Raw genomic sequence first — 20204 nt, forward strand, 5'->3', positions numbered from 1 at the left:
TTGTGAGATATTTAAGAAAAAAACTTTATTTGTGACTTATAAACAAAACACATTACCAGTTTGAGTAAATCATAAGAACCACTATTATCACCTTTTACAATGATGAGCAGGTGTACAAAAAAGAAGATGCTCTGGACAGATCTGCACCGTCACTGTCGACTCGGATGTGCCACTCACCGCCACACCCCAATGACCAAGGAACATTCACTATACACAAGCAGAGAATACACGTACATCTTTTTTTTTTTTTTTGTGACCATTTTGTAAATTTTAAGCTTTTTTTTTTTCTTCTTTTGCAGCTTACATAATCTACTAGGCAAGAGGGGAATATGGAGAGGCAAGTAAATGATTTGATTTCACAAGAGTATCAGTTCAGTCATTTCAAAGTGTAACACAAGGTCGGGGGTAGTTGAGATGGTTAAAAATGACAAAACAAAAGCAAAAAGGCATTTCATAGCATAACACAATATCATTATGTACTGTATATTTAGAAGATTTATTTTCAACAGGATAGAAAATGTGTCTCTTTTCAGTTTTATTCCACAATTTTACGGTTTAAATGTATGCATGGATCAGTTTGTACAATGGTTTGCGTGTCATTTTTGTTTCTGAGAAATCGGTATCAGAGCTGTAATGTGTAACACTCATTAATACCCAATACTCATTTCCCCGTTGAAACAGAAAGAGCATAACTATGTATATATTATATCATCTATATAGTACTCTGTTTCCGTTGCTTTGAGAGCATGCAAACAGCCACTTGGTGATGTGACAGCACAGAAGTAAAGTTACACCTGGGCAGGGACCGCTGTGACCGCTGACGTTAATGGCACCAAGAAAGCAAGGGACACTGACGGGTTAAGAGGGTTCGACACTTTTTTTCTATCATGCCACTCCCTATTAACACAACATACACTCCGTACTGGGGGTCACCATTGCAATACAGTCAGAGTAAACAGTCCACATAGACAATATCCTCCTGCTATTCAAGTGGTTTCTTTCTTGCCAAGATATAAACCTCCATCAAGACTGACTCACATTTTTTTCATTGTATCTTTCATTTTTGCGGAGAGATCCTACCACTCTTCCTTTGTCCTGTCTCTTTGCATCCACACACGCGTTGCTAACCTGTCACACATCCTCACAACATCACCCTCAGAGACGCCACGACTGTCATCTGTGTTTGGGTGAAGCAAAGAACAGCTCATCGCCAAGAGTGACTTTTCTTTTTATATATTTTTATGTCTCGCAGCATCAGTCGGTGTAGATGTGAAGGAACAGGAGGGAAAGAGCAAATCCTACAAGCGCTGAGGCGGCTGATGCGAATGGCGCAGGAACTCGAAGAACAACTACTTAACATTCAGAGACAGAAGTATAGAGGGATCAGGCTCCAACAGAAACAGCTCTCAGCCATTTTGTACACTCCCGATTAAGGATGGCTCCAAGCTTCGATCATTGTCTGTTGTATGGTAATAGTGTGTGTAAGAGACTGTTGGTTCATGTACAGGCAGAAAGCAGGTATTTGTATGTGTCCGTCCGGCTGTGCTGATACACAGTGGGTCCGTGACCCTGTGTCAAGACCCCTCGATTTTACAAGAGGAGGCAAAGGTCATGGGCCAGTTGCATCGGCTGCATGTTTCGGTTCCCTAAGTCTTAATTCCGTAGTAGTTCCCTATCTATCTTATTTAATCAGTCACGCATTGCTTAAGTACAGGCATAGCAACACGAACGCAACCTTAAGTCACAACTTAATAGTTAAGCAAGCAAGAAAGCGAGTGCAAATGATATAGAGTCACAGAACTGCAATCACTAAAAAGCATGAATTGTATTTTTTTGTATTTTTGTCTGTTGTTTATTGAGTAATTAAACGAATGGAACCACAAAAGTGATTTTTTTTTTCAAGATTTTATACAAATTACATATACTTTTATATAATTGCTAACCATTCCAGATGGATTACTAATACACAATTGTTATCAAAGTTTCATTGTTTTATACATTTTGGTGTTTATATGTAATGCTGGTTAGCTGAAAAGTATTGATGAAGGACTTGAAGACACAAGCTCATTTAGTCCTTGAAAATGCTGAAATTAATTGAATCCAAGGTTTCCAATTGCATTTGAAATCACAAGCCTTTGTGGTCTGTACCCGTTAGCACAGTGCTGCACTGATTATGATTGGCTACTTCTATTATTTCGCTAACTACATTTGTATCATTTATGTAATACTACTGTGTAAAGTTGTAACTCCATTGAAGCCACTACTTGATGCCCTACCCTGGGAACAAACTAGATCACAGTTGGTGCAACCCAGACCAGGTCCTGAGCCTCTGCGATGTGCTATGTTACACTGAAACAGAGCTTGTCGAATAGGTGGTCCTGTACTGTTCACATCATTGGAATCAAAAGGTGCTAATCTTGTGTTGCACTTGGTACTTTTTCAGTTTTTTCTTGTTTTTATATAAAAGACCACTCTTCTGAATTTCTACAAGGCCTCCGAAATGTTGACGACAAAAGCATCTGTTTCGTTATTTTTACATTGTTCTTTTGCAAGCGCAAAAGGAGGGGGATGCATAAAGACAGAGATGCCAACATCAACAGCTTATAGTGCTCTCAATACAAATATTATGTCTCTGTGGGCATGGCATTATACAAAGGGGCAGCACAATCACTGAAAGGCTCATCTTATCCAATAATATCCTTTCTGTTTGAATTTGGTCCAACCATTTCATATAGTTTACCTGAACACATTAATACAGGGCCAAATGAGCCGAGAAGGATTTGTTCACGTCGTGTAGCGAGCCAGGCTTGGTCTAATGAGGGTTTGGCCACTGTACAGTGTCTATGTAAATATCTGGTGCAAAGAGGCTCCCATGCTTTTGATAGTGTGCATTTAGTTTATTTCTGGCTCAGTAATTGGGATGGGAGTTTGTTGGTAACTCTGTATTTGCTTATTTATTTGTAACCCTTCACCACTAGTCGTCCCCCCCGTCATCCTTGCCCTTATCCTTCTTGTCCTTCTTATCTTTCTTCTTCTTCTTCTTCTTCTTGGCCTCGTCTTTCTTGCCGAAGCTGATGAAGTCTCCCTTGTCGTCCACAGGTCCTGCGTCGTGGCGGATGGAGATGATGGCAGGCGATCCCGGGATGATGAAGGCTTCAGGGGGGATCTCTCCAGGCTTCAGTTGTGGGGGAGCGGGCACATAGCCTTGGCCCGTCGCTCCGTATCTGAAGTGCCAGCTGTTGCTGTTGACTCCGGCGCCCACTGGGGGAGACAGCTCTCCACCGCCCTCTCCATCTACGCACAAAGACGCAACAGGAGAAAGTGTTATTACTGGGGTCACCAATCATCATCTGCTGTTAATTATGCCACTCTGAAAATTGGAAGATGAGATGCTACAGAGTAAATCTCAGATGATTGTAGTTACAGTATGCATTCTAGACAGGAATCTAATAAATAGTTTAAAAAAAGAAGGGTTGTTCAAGTTGTCATGTGTACAGGTTGTTTAGTAGCGGTTGTGGAAGTTTCACCTTTCACCGAGGGCTTTGTCAAACACTGAAGTTACAAGTAACTGTAATTTCAGAGTCTGACAAAGCCTTCACGGTGAGTGGCAACATGTCCACAAAACAACAAAGTAGTACAAAGAGTACAAATGAGACTTTAAACAACCCTTTTCTACGAAGAAACACTCCTGTACTCCTGAGAGCCTACACAAACATGTTGCTTTTAGGAGTCGGTAAAAGAGGTTTTTGCTAACATGCCCACTATTTATCTTATAAACTATGCCAGCCATTCCCGAGGTCCCAAGCATTGTGTGTTATCGTTACTGATGGAGATTTTAAAAGGTAAAATACTGGAGTTATTGTTCACATTAAAACACTACAGTGAGTTACATGTATTTACCAGTAGTGACTCAATAGATAACGGAGTTGTTCCACGGCTTTTAATTCCACTTTTTATACTGGTTTTAGCTAATGGATCTCCATGGTAGCAGTGATGAAATGCATTTCTTTCAATGCCCCTGATTTATAGACAACCTTTGTAGGTCCTATGCAGCGCCTCCAACCTGGTTCAAGCCTTCAAGATTAAATCAGGACTAAACCGGATCTAAAAATTATATAAAATATACCTAAATTGGATTAAATTGTGTCCAAACAGGGTGTTAACTTGAAAAAAATCCTTACTTAAAGGGACTATACAGAGTTTATAAAAATGTTCAAATTTCCTCCCCCTACATGTTCCAGCCATGTCCTAATATGTAGAATGAGCTCAGACCTGTTCACCACAACGGCCTCTAAAATCCTGCACTGTCACTCAAAAAGTTGTTACTTCGGGTCCGAAGTGCCGTCATGCAGGAGCTTAATATAGAGACTGCAGTTACGCGTAAGACCTGAAGTGGCAGTAGTAAGCATAATATGACCAACTTGCATCTAGTCTCTTTAAGGACTAGATGCAGGACTAAAGCATAAATTAAACTATAATAACAATTAATTAAGTCTAAAATTGCAGCCAACCCTGAACATGAAGTGGGGCATGTGCCACAGTTTGAGAAACACTGATATATGACATTTATTGCCTTTACAGAAACAGAACCCAGTCAGTAACTTCCTCACAACACTACAGCATCTTGCATCCAGTTACACACAAACACAATTTCTTTGGCCCATTAGTCATACACTTAATTAAATAACATTCAATAATCATGAATTATCCTGCGTAAAGTCCTGAAAACAAGCACAGCCAGATGTGCATGGTCATAGAAGATAACTAATAATGTCTGTAAATATCAAAGTCCCAATTCCTGCCTACCCATTCAGCTCTAAATGCCTCCCTTGCCCCTACATGCAAATGCATCTGCTCCTCTTCATTAACCTGCTCTTCCCATTTTCCCTCATTTCTATTTCTGCAGGAACATGCTGTGCTCTGGAGCTGTAGAGCTGTAGCACTCATCAAGTAAGCCATTCCCAAACTGCTGCCTCCTAATAATCTCACTCATCATCTTGTCCTTCATTCATATTCTAATCAATAATTAATGTTTGTCTAGATATGAGACGCTGTATGTTTTTATCTCCCTGTTTTGTTCCCAGGAGGACAAATCTCATTCTGTATTTGAACTGGGGGAGTAGCCTGAAAGAGAGGATATTTTGAGGACAGCAAATCATCCATGAGGCAAATCCACACACAGCACCAGAGGGGGGGTAACCTTTAAACCACACAGGAGCTGAACTTGGCGAGGTTGTTTTGTATCTCGATTTGACTGCCACTGCATTTCTTTTCCCTGCGAAGGAGGCAAACTTTGTGACAGCTTGTGGCAAAAAACAAAACGAAACACAATGGAAAATGTCAGGAAGGAGCTATTCATAGACAGACGATTACGTAAAACAAAAACCAAGCTATTAAGGTCAAAAGGTGAAAGTTGTCAGAATAGGAGCGGAGGGATGATGTTGGATGTGATGGAGAGAGAGAGAGTGAAAAGGGAGGTGGGGGTGGGCGGGTTTTCAGACACACCAGTTCCCTCTGCTCTGACCTACTTTCACTACGGATTTTATTTAGATCAAACACGGTCCTTTGCAACAAGATTCCGTTTGATTCGTCTTTTTAGGCTATTTATGACAGAGCTGTAGCCCGGTCCCAGCGGGACGCACACTATTTTAAAATCTACTCGCTGTCCAGAGACTTTCTGCAATATTAATTTAAAACTATGCAATGTGCGGTCTCTGTTTGGCCGAGCAGTCCTAGAAAGTGTTGTTGATGTTGTGCCATAGGAAATAGGACAAATACAAATGTATTAGTGCTCACTGTTGACATCCGAACAAGGCTGGTACTTCACCACTGGAATGAGATGCTAAAATATAAAAAAGAGCTATAAATTATTTCTTATTTACCTCTAAAAATAGGAATACACATCTGGACTACATTAAAAATGAGTGTGTGTATGTCCATGATACCAAAGTGGAGGAGAATACAGTGCTGTGTTAGGCGTCTGCTTATGTGAATATAAATTAACTTATGTTTCAACGATGTACTGCAAAGTACAATGTAGCCATTCAATAACACTGACACTGAATTATGTTTGCATTTTATACAATCATTTTATACAAAATAAATATTTATACAAATAAATGAATAATAGATGAGGTTACATGTGGGTTTAAGTATGATTCTTTCATGGGCGTTTGCACCGAAATAATTTATATGTATATATATTTAAAAAGAATGCTGGGCCAATGTTACACTTGAATATTACTAGTTTTACGCCGTGACCTAATCTTTTAAAATAAGCCTGTTCTTGCCAGCAGATCAAGCTTATTTAATGATTATAAGGCATTATCATCTTATACTTCCATTAGTGGTGTTAGTGTTAATGCTACTTTGCTTGGATTAAAACAGGGCATTATCTGTGTGTGGTCTTTTTATGCGATATGATCTGGGCTTGAACCCGAGCACAAGGGACTGTTATTTTAAATAAGCCACATGGCTATATGTGTGTATACATGAGTGGGTCTGAAATATTGCTTGCCATCTGGAGGACAAACAAATGTCAGTGCTGTTGGGCTTTGCATGAGAACATTTGAACTGGTAATGCATCTAAACAACAGCAGTCCATACAGAGATGCTGGTTGTTTATTATATTACAGTAATGTGACGTTCTGGACCAAATCAAATGAGCGACTCTGTAAAAAAAGACGGAACGTTTTATCATTGTATTTTAATGCAATTTTACACAGAGCCTAACAGCACGGAAACTTTTTTCACTTATAATTTTTGTAAACAATACATTATGTCATGTTATTTTATTCATATTTATTGGCTTTGTACCTTCCCCCGCTTGGACAAAACACTAAATTAGATTATTTTTTTTAAACACTGAATTAACTTTTTATGGGGCCCATTTAAAATGTGTCATTGGAAGTGCAGATATTTTATTTTATTTAGTCTTTCTGAATATCCAGAGATATAAAACAGATATAAAGAGATATAAAACATTTTCATTTTTAGTGTAATTTTAATCAGCAAAAACAATACTTTGACAAAAAAAAAAAAAGACAATGAGGATATTAGCAGCGGCAGTAGCTCAGTATTGTACTTGTCCTCAAAACACATGTCTCTTATTTAAAAGCCTTGAGTCCCCAATGTCATCTGCACATACAAATCTGTAAAAAGCATTTTGTTTCATTGTGTCTTGTTTATGAGCTAGTACGTCTATTGTCTTGTTTGCTGCAAGATCAAGATGCAAGGTAATTTTGTGGTCTGCCGAGTTGGATTACTCTGTTGAGGTAATCTAGTAAATGTAATTGATGGAGTCATCCGGACGCTGATCAACAGAGCCGAAATGTCACGTAGCTCTCTGATGTCCAACTCATTAAAGAACTGTCAGTGTGCCTCATGACGTGCGTTTGCTTCCTTCACTGACTGTGACCAACTGAAAAGCGTGTTATTGTTAATTACGATTGCAGTTCAGGTGTTAATCATATTCATGTATAAAATAACTAGCATTACAAGCAGGTCGTGTTTGGGGTGTACCGTCTGCACACTGTAGGAGCTCGGCTGTGCTGCTACTGTGCCTGTAATATGGAGGATTAAGTGTACCTCTGCCACCACTTGCTATTAGCCTATATTTCACAGCAAACAGCTTCTGAAATGGATTACAGCGTAACTGCAGCTAAGCAGGTCACTATAGCTCCTTACGAGGAGGTTGCTATGACACCTGCTGTAGGGATGTGGGCGTCTGAATCCTCATTTCCGTTAACCTGATGTCCCACATTTTAAGTAGGATATCTTTTTACGTCTCCTCCAAAATACGCTTCTATTTTAAAGTGCTGCTGGTGGCTTGTAGAGCACTCACAAATCCTCGGGGCATGTGTAAATGCTCGGCAGTACAGTACGTTCTTTCTTTGTGAATGACAGCGTCTTAATATGCACTCATTTTGATCTGAATGCCTCCTAAATGACTGCGTGAACTCCTTTTAATCTGCTACCTAACCTTGTCAAGTCCCCTTCCCTCTCCTCTGTCCCTTTCCCCCATTCAGAGATATGACTCGTTACCATGGAAACTGGCTTGCCCACTCCCTGCTGACGGAGGGAAGTGATGGTGGGAGCTGACGAAGGGAACAGTGAAGAATACAATGGAACTGGCGGGGTGTACAAGGGGAGGGGGCTGATGGAGGTACCTGTTGGAGGCAGCTGACAGAGGGGACTGTCGAGGGTGCGGGGGGAGGGAGCTAGGGGAGCAGGGAGATGGAGGTGGCTGACGAGGGTGTAGTTGAAGGGTGCTCAGAGGGAAAACAGTCAGAGGGGACTGTAGAGGGTGCTGATGGCTGATGAGTGCTCATGGGGGAACAGTCAGAGGGGAGTGTAGATGGGGCACATAGAGGGAGGGGGCTCATATCTGGCAGGAGCTCAGGGAGGAAGCAGACTGAGGGTGTTGATGGAGGATGCTGTGGAGGGTGCGGCTGCTGCAGCAGTCTCAGTGAGACAGTGTTGCTAGGCAACAAGTCACATGGCGTTCCCTAGCAACAACAGCACTGCAGGAACCTGCCAATCCTCTTAACCTTTCTCTTCCTCCATCCCCTCAACACCTCCATGCTGTTCCCTCTATCCCTGGAACGTCTCTTCTCCTCCTCTCCTAAATCGCTTTAATGTTAGAGCTTTGCCCGGTGCTCTCTGACTGCTGATAATAGCTTCTCAGACCCTCTGGCATTAGACTGTCTCCTCATCTGCACCGAGGGTCACTTACATAAACACCATTTTTAAGGAAATGGCATTTTAGATGCATCCCAGCATGTCTGGCAGTAACACTGCCCTTTCTTTTTGTATTGTAAAGTGATATAGTGAACATCCTCGCTATCATGGTTTATATTGAATTATGCCCCATCATATTTCCTGCAGACCGCAGTGGAAATGGCCCTTTCGTTTTAGCCTCCATCTAACCACAGAAATGTGTTTGTTGTCTGGGAAGTGCCCCAAAAAACTGTAAGTGGCAAAACTTGTATATTGAACAATTTCCCAGCGCTGGTGCCCCCCAGAGATCACAGCCTTCGCCCCTAACAGACCGTGTGATGCCTCACTTCATCCTCCAGCCTGTGCCTGTGTTAAAAGTTCTTGTGCTTGACAGAAAATCAATAAACAGAAGTGAAACAACTCACGAAGTTTCCCGCCGTCAAACCTTACTTAACATTGATCGGAAACTTACTTGAAATGCTGATTGTGTAAATTTAGTATTACCAAAAATGACCATGCAATGCTTTTGTAAATACTCCTTTCTGATGGCAGAGTTACACACATTTTCACATAATTTTGGATTGCTGCGTACGAGTACTCCACACCCTCACCGCAGTTCCTGTTGACTACACCCATCATTCTGCACCACTCTCAGCTGCCGTTTGTGCTGAAGAGCCTGTATAAATCACAACTCGAATATCACGCTATGAATCAGGCTCTCAACACCCGAGCTCTGTCACAAGATTTGACATTTCATCTACACTGCGGAATTAGCGATGAAAAATATATCCGCAAGTAGTTTGGCTGGGGATGGGGTTACCATGGCAACTCGGACAGACCATTTTAGCAGTCCGCCGGCATGGACTGGTGCTGCAGAGATGAACCGGGCCCGCTTTTGGTCAGGCAAGTTTTCCCTGATCGTTTCTTTGTCTCAAGCCTCATTATGTAACTGTCTTGAGTTTGAACCCAATGAACTCTGTCTGCAATGGCGCTGCAGCTGCTGAGAGTTGCTATCAGAGGTGGGTTTAATGGTGGCAATAAACTATATATTGCCATGGAATGATAAATATTTAATGGGCTCCAGTCACATTACTTTTTTCCTGTTATTGTTGACCATTCAAAATAAACAGTGATGTCTTGAATTGTTTATTGCTGAAACAACAATCCTAAATGCTTGAAACACTTGTACACCTTATTGATTTTAACAAGACATAAAAGTCAAGTAGATCCTGAAATGCCTTTAGTGTGCACCTAGGCATTTAACCTTTAGACTGTGCCTCTCTGAGTTGTTTTACTGGGACACTTTAATTCCTTAATTCGCTTCTGTACATTATTCTTTTTTACACCTCAATGCAGCTTCTGGTTAAACTCATTATCTTTTCTATACCATTTTTGTTCTTATCTTTAGTATCTTTATTAAATTCACCTACAGATATATACCGATGCCATATTACAAAAGAGAAATACACAAGAAGCCGCCCAAGATTTTTTACTACAGTTCCACATGCCCCAACAAACCAACCTTACTGCTTCATGCACATTTAAATGTTCATTTCAATATGCCGTTGATGCTTTTGTCAGTATTACAACTCGATGTTTTAAAGCTAAAGACACAAGTATACTCAGTGTTCTCTTTGCTATGTCCCAAGGAATGTTTCTTCCACTACACTTCCACTTGAAGACTTGCACTAACCTGCAGCGCTGGAGACAGTGGGCCAGTTCTGGACCAGCATCCCCTGGGCGCCCTGCATCATCGCTCCCGACTCCTCCATGTGGACTGAGCTGGAAGTAAGAGCATCAGACAAAAGCATCAATACACAAAGTTAAGGCTAATTACGTTTACTACAGAGAACTCTGAAGTAGATACTTGTGAAAGTAAACAGCGTTAAGTGGAATCTAATCACACAGTTGTAATAGTAATGTCTTCGGTCTTGTTTATTTATTTTTGTAGTTTTGAGCGACTTAACCACAGGCAGCAGATGAAGATGAATTTAAAGTTTTGAGCAATAACACAAACACTTGCGTTTCTGTATGCTAATCGTGACTAGAAAAAAAGTAGTACACTTTCTCCACTCCCCATGCATTTAATTATTTAACGTTTCCCGCTACAACTAAGGCTATGGCATACATTTCTGTTTTTGAACTGAATGAGCAACTTCCATTTGATCAAAACACAAGATATGCAGTTGATGAAAGTTTTATTTCTTATATATGTTTTTGCATCATACAGTATGCTAAATGTGTGAGTTACCACAACACTTTTAATAATGCAACTATAAACAGATGCAGAAGTTGTGCTGTATTTTCTTGCAAATACAATGTCTAAAGTCTAAGCATGAAAATTATTTGGCTAAGTTATGCAAGCTGATATGATGTAAGTTTTAGTGCTGTATTGTGCAGCCTTTTCAAACACGGTTCCTTCCTCATAAATTGTTAATGAATATACAGCGGAGCTTATAGAGGGACCTCCCCGACTGACTGGGGCATCTGCAATGCAGCACTTAGTACCTATGTGAGTATTAGGTGGAAAATGGATGAGAAACTATTGCTAAGAGGATGGATACGTGCATTCGTAGCAGTGGGTGGACAAACAGGGATAAGTGTTGTTTGCAAGTGTGGCAAAGACAGCAGTACGAGTGGACACTGAATGACTGCGCCAAGAATGTGGGTCAGTGCAGTTCGTGCCAATGTCAGAGCTCTCTTGGGTTGAGTTTTATGTCGCAGACGAGGACAATGTAAAGATATTGTCTAAGTACTGTCTGATTGAATGTAGGCTATATTCATGAATACAAGCTTCAGTGTAACTTTCTGATGTATTGAAAGAGTGATTTATCAAGAAGATGGTCAGTAATAATTCAAATCACAACAGTAAGATTCCTGTTTCTGTATATATGTTAATTTGACCACTAGTATTGTCATTGTAGCATTAATAGTACTAGTATCTGTGAGGCGATCTTGTTGTTGAGGTGAAAGAGCATCCGTTCTGGCAGAAAAATATTGTCAACGTTAAATCTTTGGAACACAACATGTAGTAATCCTTCTGAGTAGTTTTAGTAATGCTACAAAGTATTTCTATTTTTGTGCACATTTTAATATCTTCCTTATCCGAAGCTAAAGTGGGTGTATGTTTTCATATCTCTGCTGCTTGGGACTTGATGACAGCGGTAAATCGCGTTGATGCCTTGTGTTAATTCATGTCATGTCACAGGGGCCTTGATGACATGATGCAGATTATGATCCCTCTCCACACCATCAAAATTAACACTAATATCCAATTAAAACCAAGTCAGACGGAGCCACAGAGTCACCGCTGCAGCCCACATTGTTAGCATGAAATTAGGGAAATTCAGCACAAAGGATAAGGACGAGGAGCAAAAACTCATTAGGACTCTGTGATCCAGATGTCCGCACATCAAAGCAGCTTCATTAAACGTCATAATGCTACTCTAGGATACAGATCAGCTCATTCAAGTGATAGATAAAGACATTGTTCATTAGTCAGATTTTGGGAGCCATGTTATGTGGAAGATATGCAATATGAACCATCGTCATTAACAATTGCATGACTCAAATCACATCACATTCAAAGTATTCTTCATTGGATGCTATGGAAGTAGGCAACTTTGTGGTTTGATATATTACTAAAAGAGTTCTGCAAAAGTTTTGTTAGATGTTATCCACATGATATATCACACAAATCGTCTTTCTTGGTTTAGTAGAGGGGTGGGGAACCTTTTTCACATCAAGGGCCAAATCTATTTTTATAAAGTAGTCCAAGGGTGTTACATTCTAGTGTTCATACAACATTGAGGTAGGACAGATAGTATGGAGGATCATCATTTCTATGCATGTCAGACTCACATAATGCGATGGCTGGAATTGTTTATCTTTGTTGAGGCGTCTGATGTCAGCTGGCAGTGATGATGATGCTACTCGAAGATGGCTTTCCAAGTTTGGGTCAGTCTTGTGAAAGCTGCTTTCTGGGCACCGAAACTCCGACGAAGAGCATTTATTTGATCCAAGCACACTTTCGAGGTGTAATGGTGAGTTGCCTTCTTCATCACTGCCAGCCCTTTGCCACATACTTAAGCACCCTGGCTTGACTTTCACTTTGACAAAGAAGAAATCATTTGTCAATTTTTCCTGGCATCCACATTCCTTTTCTCAGAGGTCGCCATGATGCTGCACAAGTCAGTCACTGCTGCGCGATACATCGCGTGAAATCACATGACCCTGAGCTATACTACCGGTATAGTAAATATGAATAATAATACCACGGGGGCCTGGTCAAATGGTCTCGCCCTGAGGTTCCCCACCTCTGGTTTAGAAGTAGTTTCCTTCTTTTTATATAGGGCAAATTTGGTGTCTGGAGACTTTATGCATAAGATATGATGATGCTCATATGAAACACAGTGTCCATACATGTCCATACATCATGTTGTAATGCAGGAAATACATTAATTCCAAAGCACAGATGGAATGACGCATCAAAAGTTCCCCTAAAGGCTTCGAATATTTTTTGCCCTGTAGTTCAATGTTTCTTTGGCTTGCATTTAAGCCAATACATAAATTGCCATATCTTGACCATTTAAAATATTAAATCTGCTTTCACTAAATGAGTCGAGACTATAACTTGGCTTCTTCTTGGTCCAGACTTGGATCCATTAGTCCCCACTTTTTGATGAATCTGTGTATGCACTTTACAAATTGAAATGTTTCTTTGGACAGTCTCTACTATATGCACCTCCAGACAGCGCACCCTTTGCATTACAATGAACAAGTCTAGGTGTCGAACATGACGTGAGCTGTTACCATGCTCGTGTAAAAGGGCTTATTTACGTTACGGTAGCTACGTGTGCAGACTGGGGATGCATGCTTCTATCTGATGATCGGAGAAAGGTCATAGTCAGCTCATTTGTCCTTCATGCTTCCTGCTTACAGACTGGAGCTGGGGGAAGCAGCTCTCTGAATGTAGATGACCTATATAGTGTTACACTGCTGCGGAGGTGAACGGCTCTGCTCTGATGGGAGGTGTGCCTGGTCATTCTCCCACAGCAGGAGGTTACGACTGAGTCTCGGACAGATGGTAAAGAGAGTCTAGTTGTTTTATCTCAGTGAGGTTTGTTCTCACTCGCAGTGGTTTAGTTGTCTACCCCGAAATAGGTGCTGTGTTTAATGCATTTTTGGGGCGGAGAAAGATTAGCAGCAATTATTAATGTGGATCAGAACATTATTGCAGGTTATTTTATTTTTGTTCTGTCTTTACATTTTTCCTAAGCAGCTGCCTATCCCTATTTTATCAGGGATTGTCACATTGAGCAACAAGTTACGCAACTTTGAATGGAGTGCGCAATAGGGATAAAGTGTTTTACCGAGGGACACATGGTTTATGACCTTCCAGTGAAGCAACAGCCGTTTGTTTCCAAATTTGGGGGGAAAAAATATGTGCATGCAGTCGCTTTGCAGTTCAGGGATCCTCAGTTGGTCAACGTAGAACCAATTATTTGTTGTTGTTGTGATTTGCAGTGTAGAAACTACATTGGTATAAAGGTGTATAAGGTCAACCTTCAAACAGATCAGACAAAAAAAAACAGATCAGACGCCTTTTACTGTCAGCGTGACAGTAAAAGGCGTCACGCTAAATATTATATGGAGAGTTCTATTACTTATTGCTTTTCTGAAACTAAAAGTGGAGAAATGTACCTATATAACTCAAAGAATAAGGGGTGGCCATTATGATATTCTTCAAAGTATACATTATAACCAAGGAGGTGTTTGTTTGTGAAATTTCATGTGTAGTTAGAACAGTAACTGTAATATTTCATTATTTTTACCCAATGTACAAATTAGTATGAATTGCTTACCTTGTCTGTACCCCTGCCCTCAACGACGCAGAATATCGCCAGTCAGCATTGGGTGCTTTTGGCTGAGCAAGCCCGAGGTGAAGAGAGAGAGAGAGCGGCAGAGGATCATAAGAGAAGGACAGAGGGGGGGTTTGAGAGGGGGGAGAGAGGGGAGAGAGAGGTTAGTTTGATTTCATACAGTGCAGAGGCAGGCTAGGCCATGGTCTCATCAATTAATCATGACACACATCCCAGCTCTGAATGTGATAGGAGCACTGCAGCTGAGTTCCCAATGCACACACTGATACACATATGTCTAAAGACCCCGCAAGGGTTTGATAAGGTTGGGTACTCACTCAATCCCTTCTTCAGAAATGTAAAAGCCTGATATTGCCACAGCACTGAATTTGACCCACAAAAGGTGTAGTGCTTCAAATGTTAAATTAGCAACAATAATCTAAGTTGGACCTGGTTACTTTCTGCATTTGACAGCACACTGGGGGTGGTTGTATGGAGGACCCAGAGGCCCTCTAATTTATGGCTTTCACATACTATATCCAATCACCACAAGCCGTTGTCACCAGGGCAACCACATCCTGCTTGTCTCGCCTGTGTTAGACCAGTGGGAGGTGTTTGCTTCATCAGCCCAGAAAATGCAAATGTTACTCTATTTTTAAAGCAAAATCTATTTTATTACTGGTTTAGTGCCATGCAATACTCATGATCAACTATCAACTAATGATTGCAGATTGGTTACTGCAGCCATGTCATCTTCAATGATGTTAGTGGGAATTTGAATGGCAAAAAAAGGTTCTCAGCCTCAGCATTAAGTAAACAGTCAAAACAGATGAACTCGAAGAAGAAAAGAAAACACAAAACATGACAGAACCCGCTCTCACAGTAGCAGGTGTCCCAGATTGAGATGGCACATTATGTTCTACCATTCAATTCCGTGGGGAGTATTTTGTGCCTCTATAGCCTGCCTCTTTGTGTAAATCTAATTTGTGGGGCTGAGGAGCAGAAGCGGAGGTTAATCTCATTTCCCTGGCTTCAAATTGTCTCAGTGCATAACTAATGTACCATTGACTGGCACCTGATAAGTTATGACTGCTGAGCTCGGGATCTTTTGTTTACCTAATCGGCTATTGTGAATGTAATTATGTGTCTGGACTCTGGTGCTGGTGAAGCTAAATCAAATCCTGCTATTAGGCCCAAGTATGTTTTGAAACCATGGATAAATGGCTTGATATTTCCGCTCTTGGTGCGTAATCATGACACAACAGAGAAGAGAGTACCAGAATATTTATAATATCCACATCTGCGACTGTGTGTCTACAGCAGTAAGGCATAATACAACCACCTGTCTGTTGTTGGTGGCCATGATAGAATGTGTTATGGTCACCTGTTAAGCATCCTCTATCCTGACACCATCACTCCATTACTGCCACTTTTTCTTTTGCAAACTGTCCTATCTGCTTATCACTAGGATCATTATGTCAAATTTGTGCTTCAGAGTTATAAAACATTCACTTTCAGAATTGTTTTTGCCTGTTATATCTCCATCACCCATATATGTCATGAATAAACAAGATAATCTGTTATTCAGTCAGTTGTCAGAATGGCTGATTTCTTACAAACAAACTTTAATTATGTCAATTAACGGCAATTCATCAAAGAAAGTCCCTCGTGTTACTCACAGACACCACACAGGTCAAATGCACAGAGTGTGATTAAGTCGTAGTAGACGCTAAGTGTAGACAGTGCGCGACCTGCTCTCAGTGTAGATGTGATGACAAGCTCAAAGTGAAACACAAATCTCTGAATCATCAGAAATAACACGGGAGCCTTGAAAAGCATCAAGAGTGACACTAATGCAGTGAGAGTGCTGAGCATGGCTGCACAGGGGTGGATATAGAAGACAAGGGGAGCGGGTGCTAGGATTAGAATAAGTGCATGGTTATTTAGTACAAAGTTGAAGAAAGGTTTGACCCACCTCAGGGCAGAGCTGCATTGAGGCGTCGGGCATGCTCAATCTGCGTACAAATCCACTGCCACTGGTGAAGAAGCGCTCTGCACCACTTCCCCAGGTGCCACTAATGGGACGCCCCGTGTTGTAGAACATGAATGTGTCACTGCCGGAGGTGGCCGTCAGGCAGGTCTTGTAGCAGTAAGTCTTTGTGAGCGAACCATTTCCTCGCACTTCAATGTAGTGAGGCTCAACTTTTAGGTCTCTTCTCAACACCACATTGTTATTTGGTTGTCCACCAGTTGCACCAGCAGCACCTGCACTCACACTGCTGCTTCCCCCATCTGGAGGGGGTTTTTGTGAGCCACAGCATGTGGAGCATGACCCAGGCTGAGAGCAGTAGGCGTGGCAGCGGACGATGGCCAGAACCACAACAGTCACCAGGAAAACAAAGGTGGTGGCACTAAGTGCCACAATCAGGTAGAGGGTGACATTAGAGAAGAGCAATGTGCTGTGAGGGCGGATGATCCTCTTGGGGTCAGGGGCCACTTTGGGGGGCACCTCCATGACTGCCACGTTGATGGTGGCGGTAGAGGTGAGAGCAGGCTGGCCATGGTCTTTAACAATAACAGTCAGAGCAAATGAGGTGGAGTTGTCTTCTAGGATGGGTCTGGTGGTCCGGATCTCCCCTGTGTGCTCATGCACTTTGAATAGGTCCAAGTCTGTGGGTGTCTCGAGCACATACACCAACCAGGCATTTGGACCTGCATCTGCATCATAGGCCACCACTTTGGTCACCAAGGCATTAGGTTCTGCATTCTTCGGTACTGTTTCTTGGGAGCGCGTCCCGTTCCCAGCAGGCGTGACTATCAGCGGCGCGTGGTCATTTGAATCCATGACGTAGATATAGACCGTGGCTATGCGACTGAGTGGAGGAATGCCCCCATCTTGGGCTTTGACCTGGAAATGAAACTCTCGCAGTGACTCATAATCAAAGGCTCGCAGGGCGTAAGCCTCGCCTGTATCAGCCTTGACAGACACATAGGAGGTGACAGGGATGCCATGATTGTTGTCATTGAGCACTGTGTAGGTGATGCGAGCATTCTCCTTGATGTCTGCATCTTGAGCTTTAACAGTACACAGAGAGGCCCCAGCGGCATTGTTCTCGGTCACATAGACTGTGTAGGAAGTCTGTTCAAATCTGGGTGGGTTGTCATTTACATCTGCCACGTCCACCTGAATGGTCTTCTGAGAGGAAAGGGGAGGTTTTCCTCCATCTGTGGCACTCAGAGTGACATTGTAGGCATCAGTGGTCTCACGGTCCAGGAAGGCTGAGGTAACCAAAGTGTAGTAATTTCTGAATGACTTAATCTTAAATGGAAGGCCTGCTGGGATCTCGAGGCTCACCTGTTTGTTAGCGCCAGAGTCTCGATCTGTAACGCTGATGAGAGCCACAACAGTGTCTGCGCGGGCATCTTCCCTCACAGGGCTGGACAGAGAGGACAGCACTATCTGAGGGACATTGTCGTTGACATCTACCACCTCCACCACTACCTTACAGTGAGCTGCCACTGCCCCAGGGCCCTTATCCATGGCCTGTATGTACATTTCATAGGAGTTGGTCTCTTCATAGTCCACATTACTTCTCACTCGTATCTCTCCTGTGTGAGTGTCCATGCTAAACATCTGTCGGACTCTCTCTGGAGTATAACTGCTGAAAGAGTAATACACCTCTGAGTTTGTGCCTTCGTCCAGATCAGTTGCATTCAGTTTTATTACCAGTGTGTTTTTGGGAGAGTTTTCCAACAGCTTTACTTTGTACACAGAGTTGTCAAACACCGGAGGATTATCATTAGAGTCCAGCACTCTCACATTGATTTTAGCAGTGCCAGTCTTATCTGGTGTGCCACCATCCACAGCACTTAAAATTAATTGGTGGTAAGGCGTCTGTTCACGATCAAGAGGCTTTTTGAGCACGAGCTCAATGTGCTTTGTGTTTAGGGAGGGTTTGTTGGATACCAGCGCAAAATGGTCGTTTGTGCTGAGCTGATATATACGGACTGCGTTGGACCCAATGTCTGGGTCCAGTGCATGTTCAATTGGGTATCTAGACCCCGGTAAAGCAGACTCTATGACTTCCAATTGGTATTCATCCTGGGGGAACTGTGGCGCATTGTCGTTGGCATCCAAGACCTCCACCTCAATATGGTGCACCTCAGTGGGGTTTTCAAAAAGCACCTCCAGATTGATCAGGCAGGTGCTCATCGTGTCACACAGCGACTCCCTGTCAATCCTTTCATTAACGAGCAGTTTACCGTTTTTAGGGTTGACAATCACGTAGCGCCTCCCGCTGTTGGAGGTTACCTTCATCTTTCTGCTAGGGAGCTTTCGAATATCCAGCCCCAAGTCATGCGCCAGATCGCCGACCAGTGCCCCATTTTCTTGCTCTTCTGTGATAGAATATCTTAATTGTCCAAACGAAAGGCCACAAAATAAAAGCAATATGAGAAAACAAAAAGGCACATTATCCCCTATCCGGTTGCATATGCCCGCCAAAGCCATCGCAAGCTCATAGGATCCGCAGATGTATTAAACGCTGCCTTCCTTCCGCCTCTTTAGCTTGCAGTACCTTGCGTCCCAGCACCTCATTAAGGTGGGCTAATTTGTGTCCCGCTGAACCGAACGCGAGCGGCTCATCCATTGCGTTGCCAAGCCCAGGTGAATCCTTTCCAGCGCGCCCATATTCCCTTTGTCCGAGATGCGCTCTTTTTTTTGTGTCTCCGCTGCGCGCTGCTGACGGGTGTGTTTCCCTTCTGCCGGAGCTGTGAGAGACGTCAAGAACACGAGGATTAGGGTCTGGTGTCACCGGAAGAGTAGTCCACGCCTTCTAAAATAAAATATAGGCATGGCTTTGTTTTTAGAAGTTCAGTTAATGTTACAGAAAATCAGGCGTGCGCACCAGTCACGACCAAGACAATGCATATTACGCAAGATAGTTTGTATAATCTTCCTCTTTTATTTCCGATCATATTAATTAGGCTACATGTAAAAAAATAAATAAAGAAAAAGAAGAAAAAGAGAAGTAGGCATTATGATGCTCACTTGTATAAAACGATGCAATTGTATTATACTAACTTCTAACTTTAAGCTTCTGTTAAGCAAATTGACCATGCCTCATATAATTGATTGTCCCGTTTAGACCCACACATATTCCACAGTTCTATCCCTGACACGAAAAAGGCATAGCAGGCCTATAGTGTTTATTTTACTTAACATTTTATTTCCATGCAGTCGTTGCTCAAGTGAGGCATTTCAGAGCGAAAAGGCTGAGAGGAAGTCATTACATGCAATATCTCCGCCTTGACGATGCCGATCCCACCCTGGCGCGCGCTCAGACTCCAGACCCCTCTCTCCTCCGTGGCGCAGCTCGCCTCCTCCCTCCCCCTCCTCCTCCTTGCCTTTTTACCCACCCATTTCTCTATCTCCCTTTCTCTTCTCTTTACGTGGCTTTTATTTCTAATGTCTACCCCGGTAACACGCACGCGCCTCCCTATTCGATAATCCCGGCTATAGTGTTATCTCACGTTGTTTCACACCTTGGGCTCTTCAGAGCCGGTGCAGCATGAGTCGAATGCTAATAGTGCTTTGTTTAGAAAAAAAAGGACGGAATTATATAC

General features: G+C 42.3%; 1 protein-coding gene across 1 annotated transcript; it reads right to left on the minus strand.

The window, feature by feature from the left end:
• pcdh2ac (protocadherin 2 alpha c) lies at positions 1-19362 on the minus strand. The gene is made up of 4 exons (XM_079566132.1): positions 16555-19362; positions 14583-14644; positions 10412-10500; positions 1-3294 (listed from the first exon to the last, which is right to left on the minus strand). Exons 1-4 carry the CDS (start codon positions 19087-19089, stop codon positions 2975-2977), a joined length of 3006 nt encoding a protein of 1001 aa, XP_079422258.1. The 5' UTR covers positions 19090-19362; the 3' UTR covers positions 1-2974.
• Positions 19363-20204: the final 842 nt, after the last annotated feature.

The sequence above is a fragment of the Gobius niger genome (genome assembly GCF_951799975.1).
Source record: "Gobius niger genome assembly, chromosome: 11".
Taxonomy (NCBI): Eukaryota; Metazoa; Chordata; class Actinopteri; order Gobiiformes; family Gobiidae; genus Gobius; species Gobius niger.

Bases quoted from the DNA above. Each gene is read 5' to 3' on its own strand.
- pcdh2ac (XM_079566132.1), bottom strand. From the start codon at position 19,089: ATGGCTTTGGCGGGCATATGCAACCGGATAGGGGATAATGTGCCTTTT. The intron at 14,645-16,554 runs GTGGGTCAAACC...GGGCTTGCTCAG, and splicing joins CAATGCAGCTCTGCCCTGAG to CCAAAAGCACCCAATGCTGA. The intron at 10,501-14,582 runs GTAAGCAATTCA...TCTTACTTCCAG, and splicing joins AGGGCAGGGGTACAGACAAG to CTCAGTCCACATGGAGGAGT.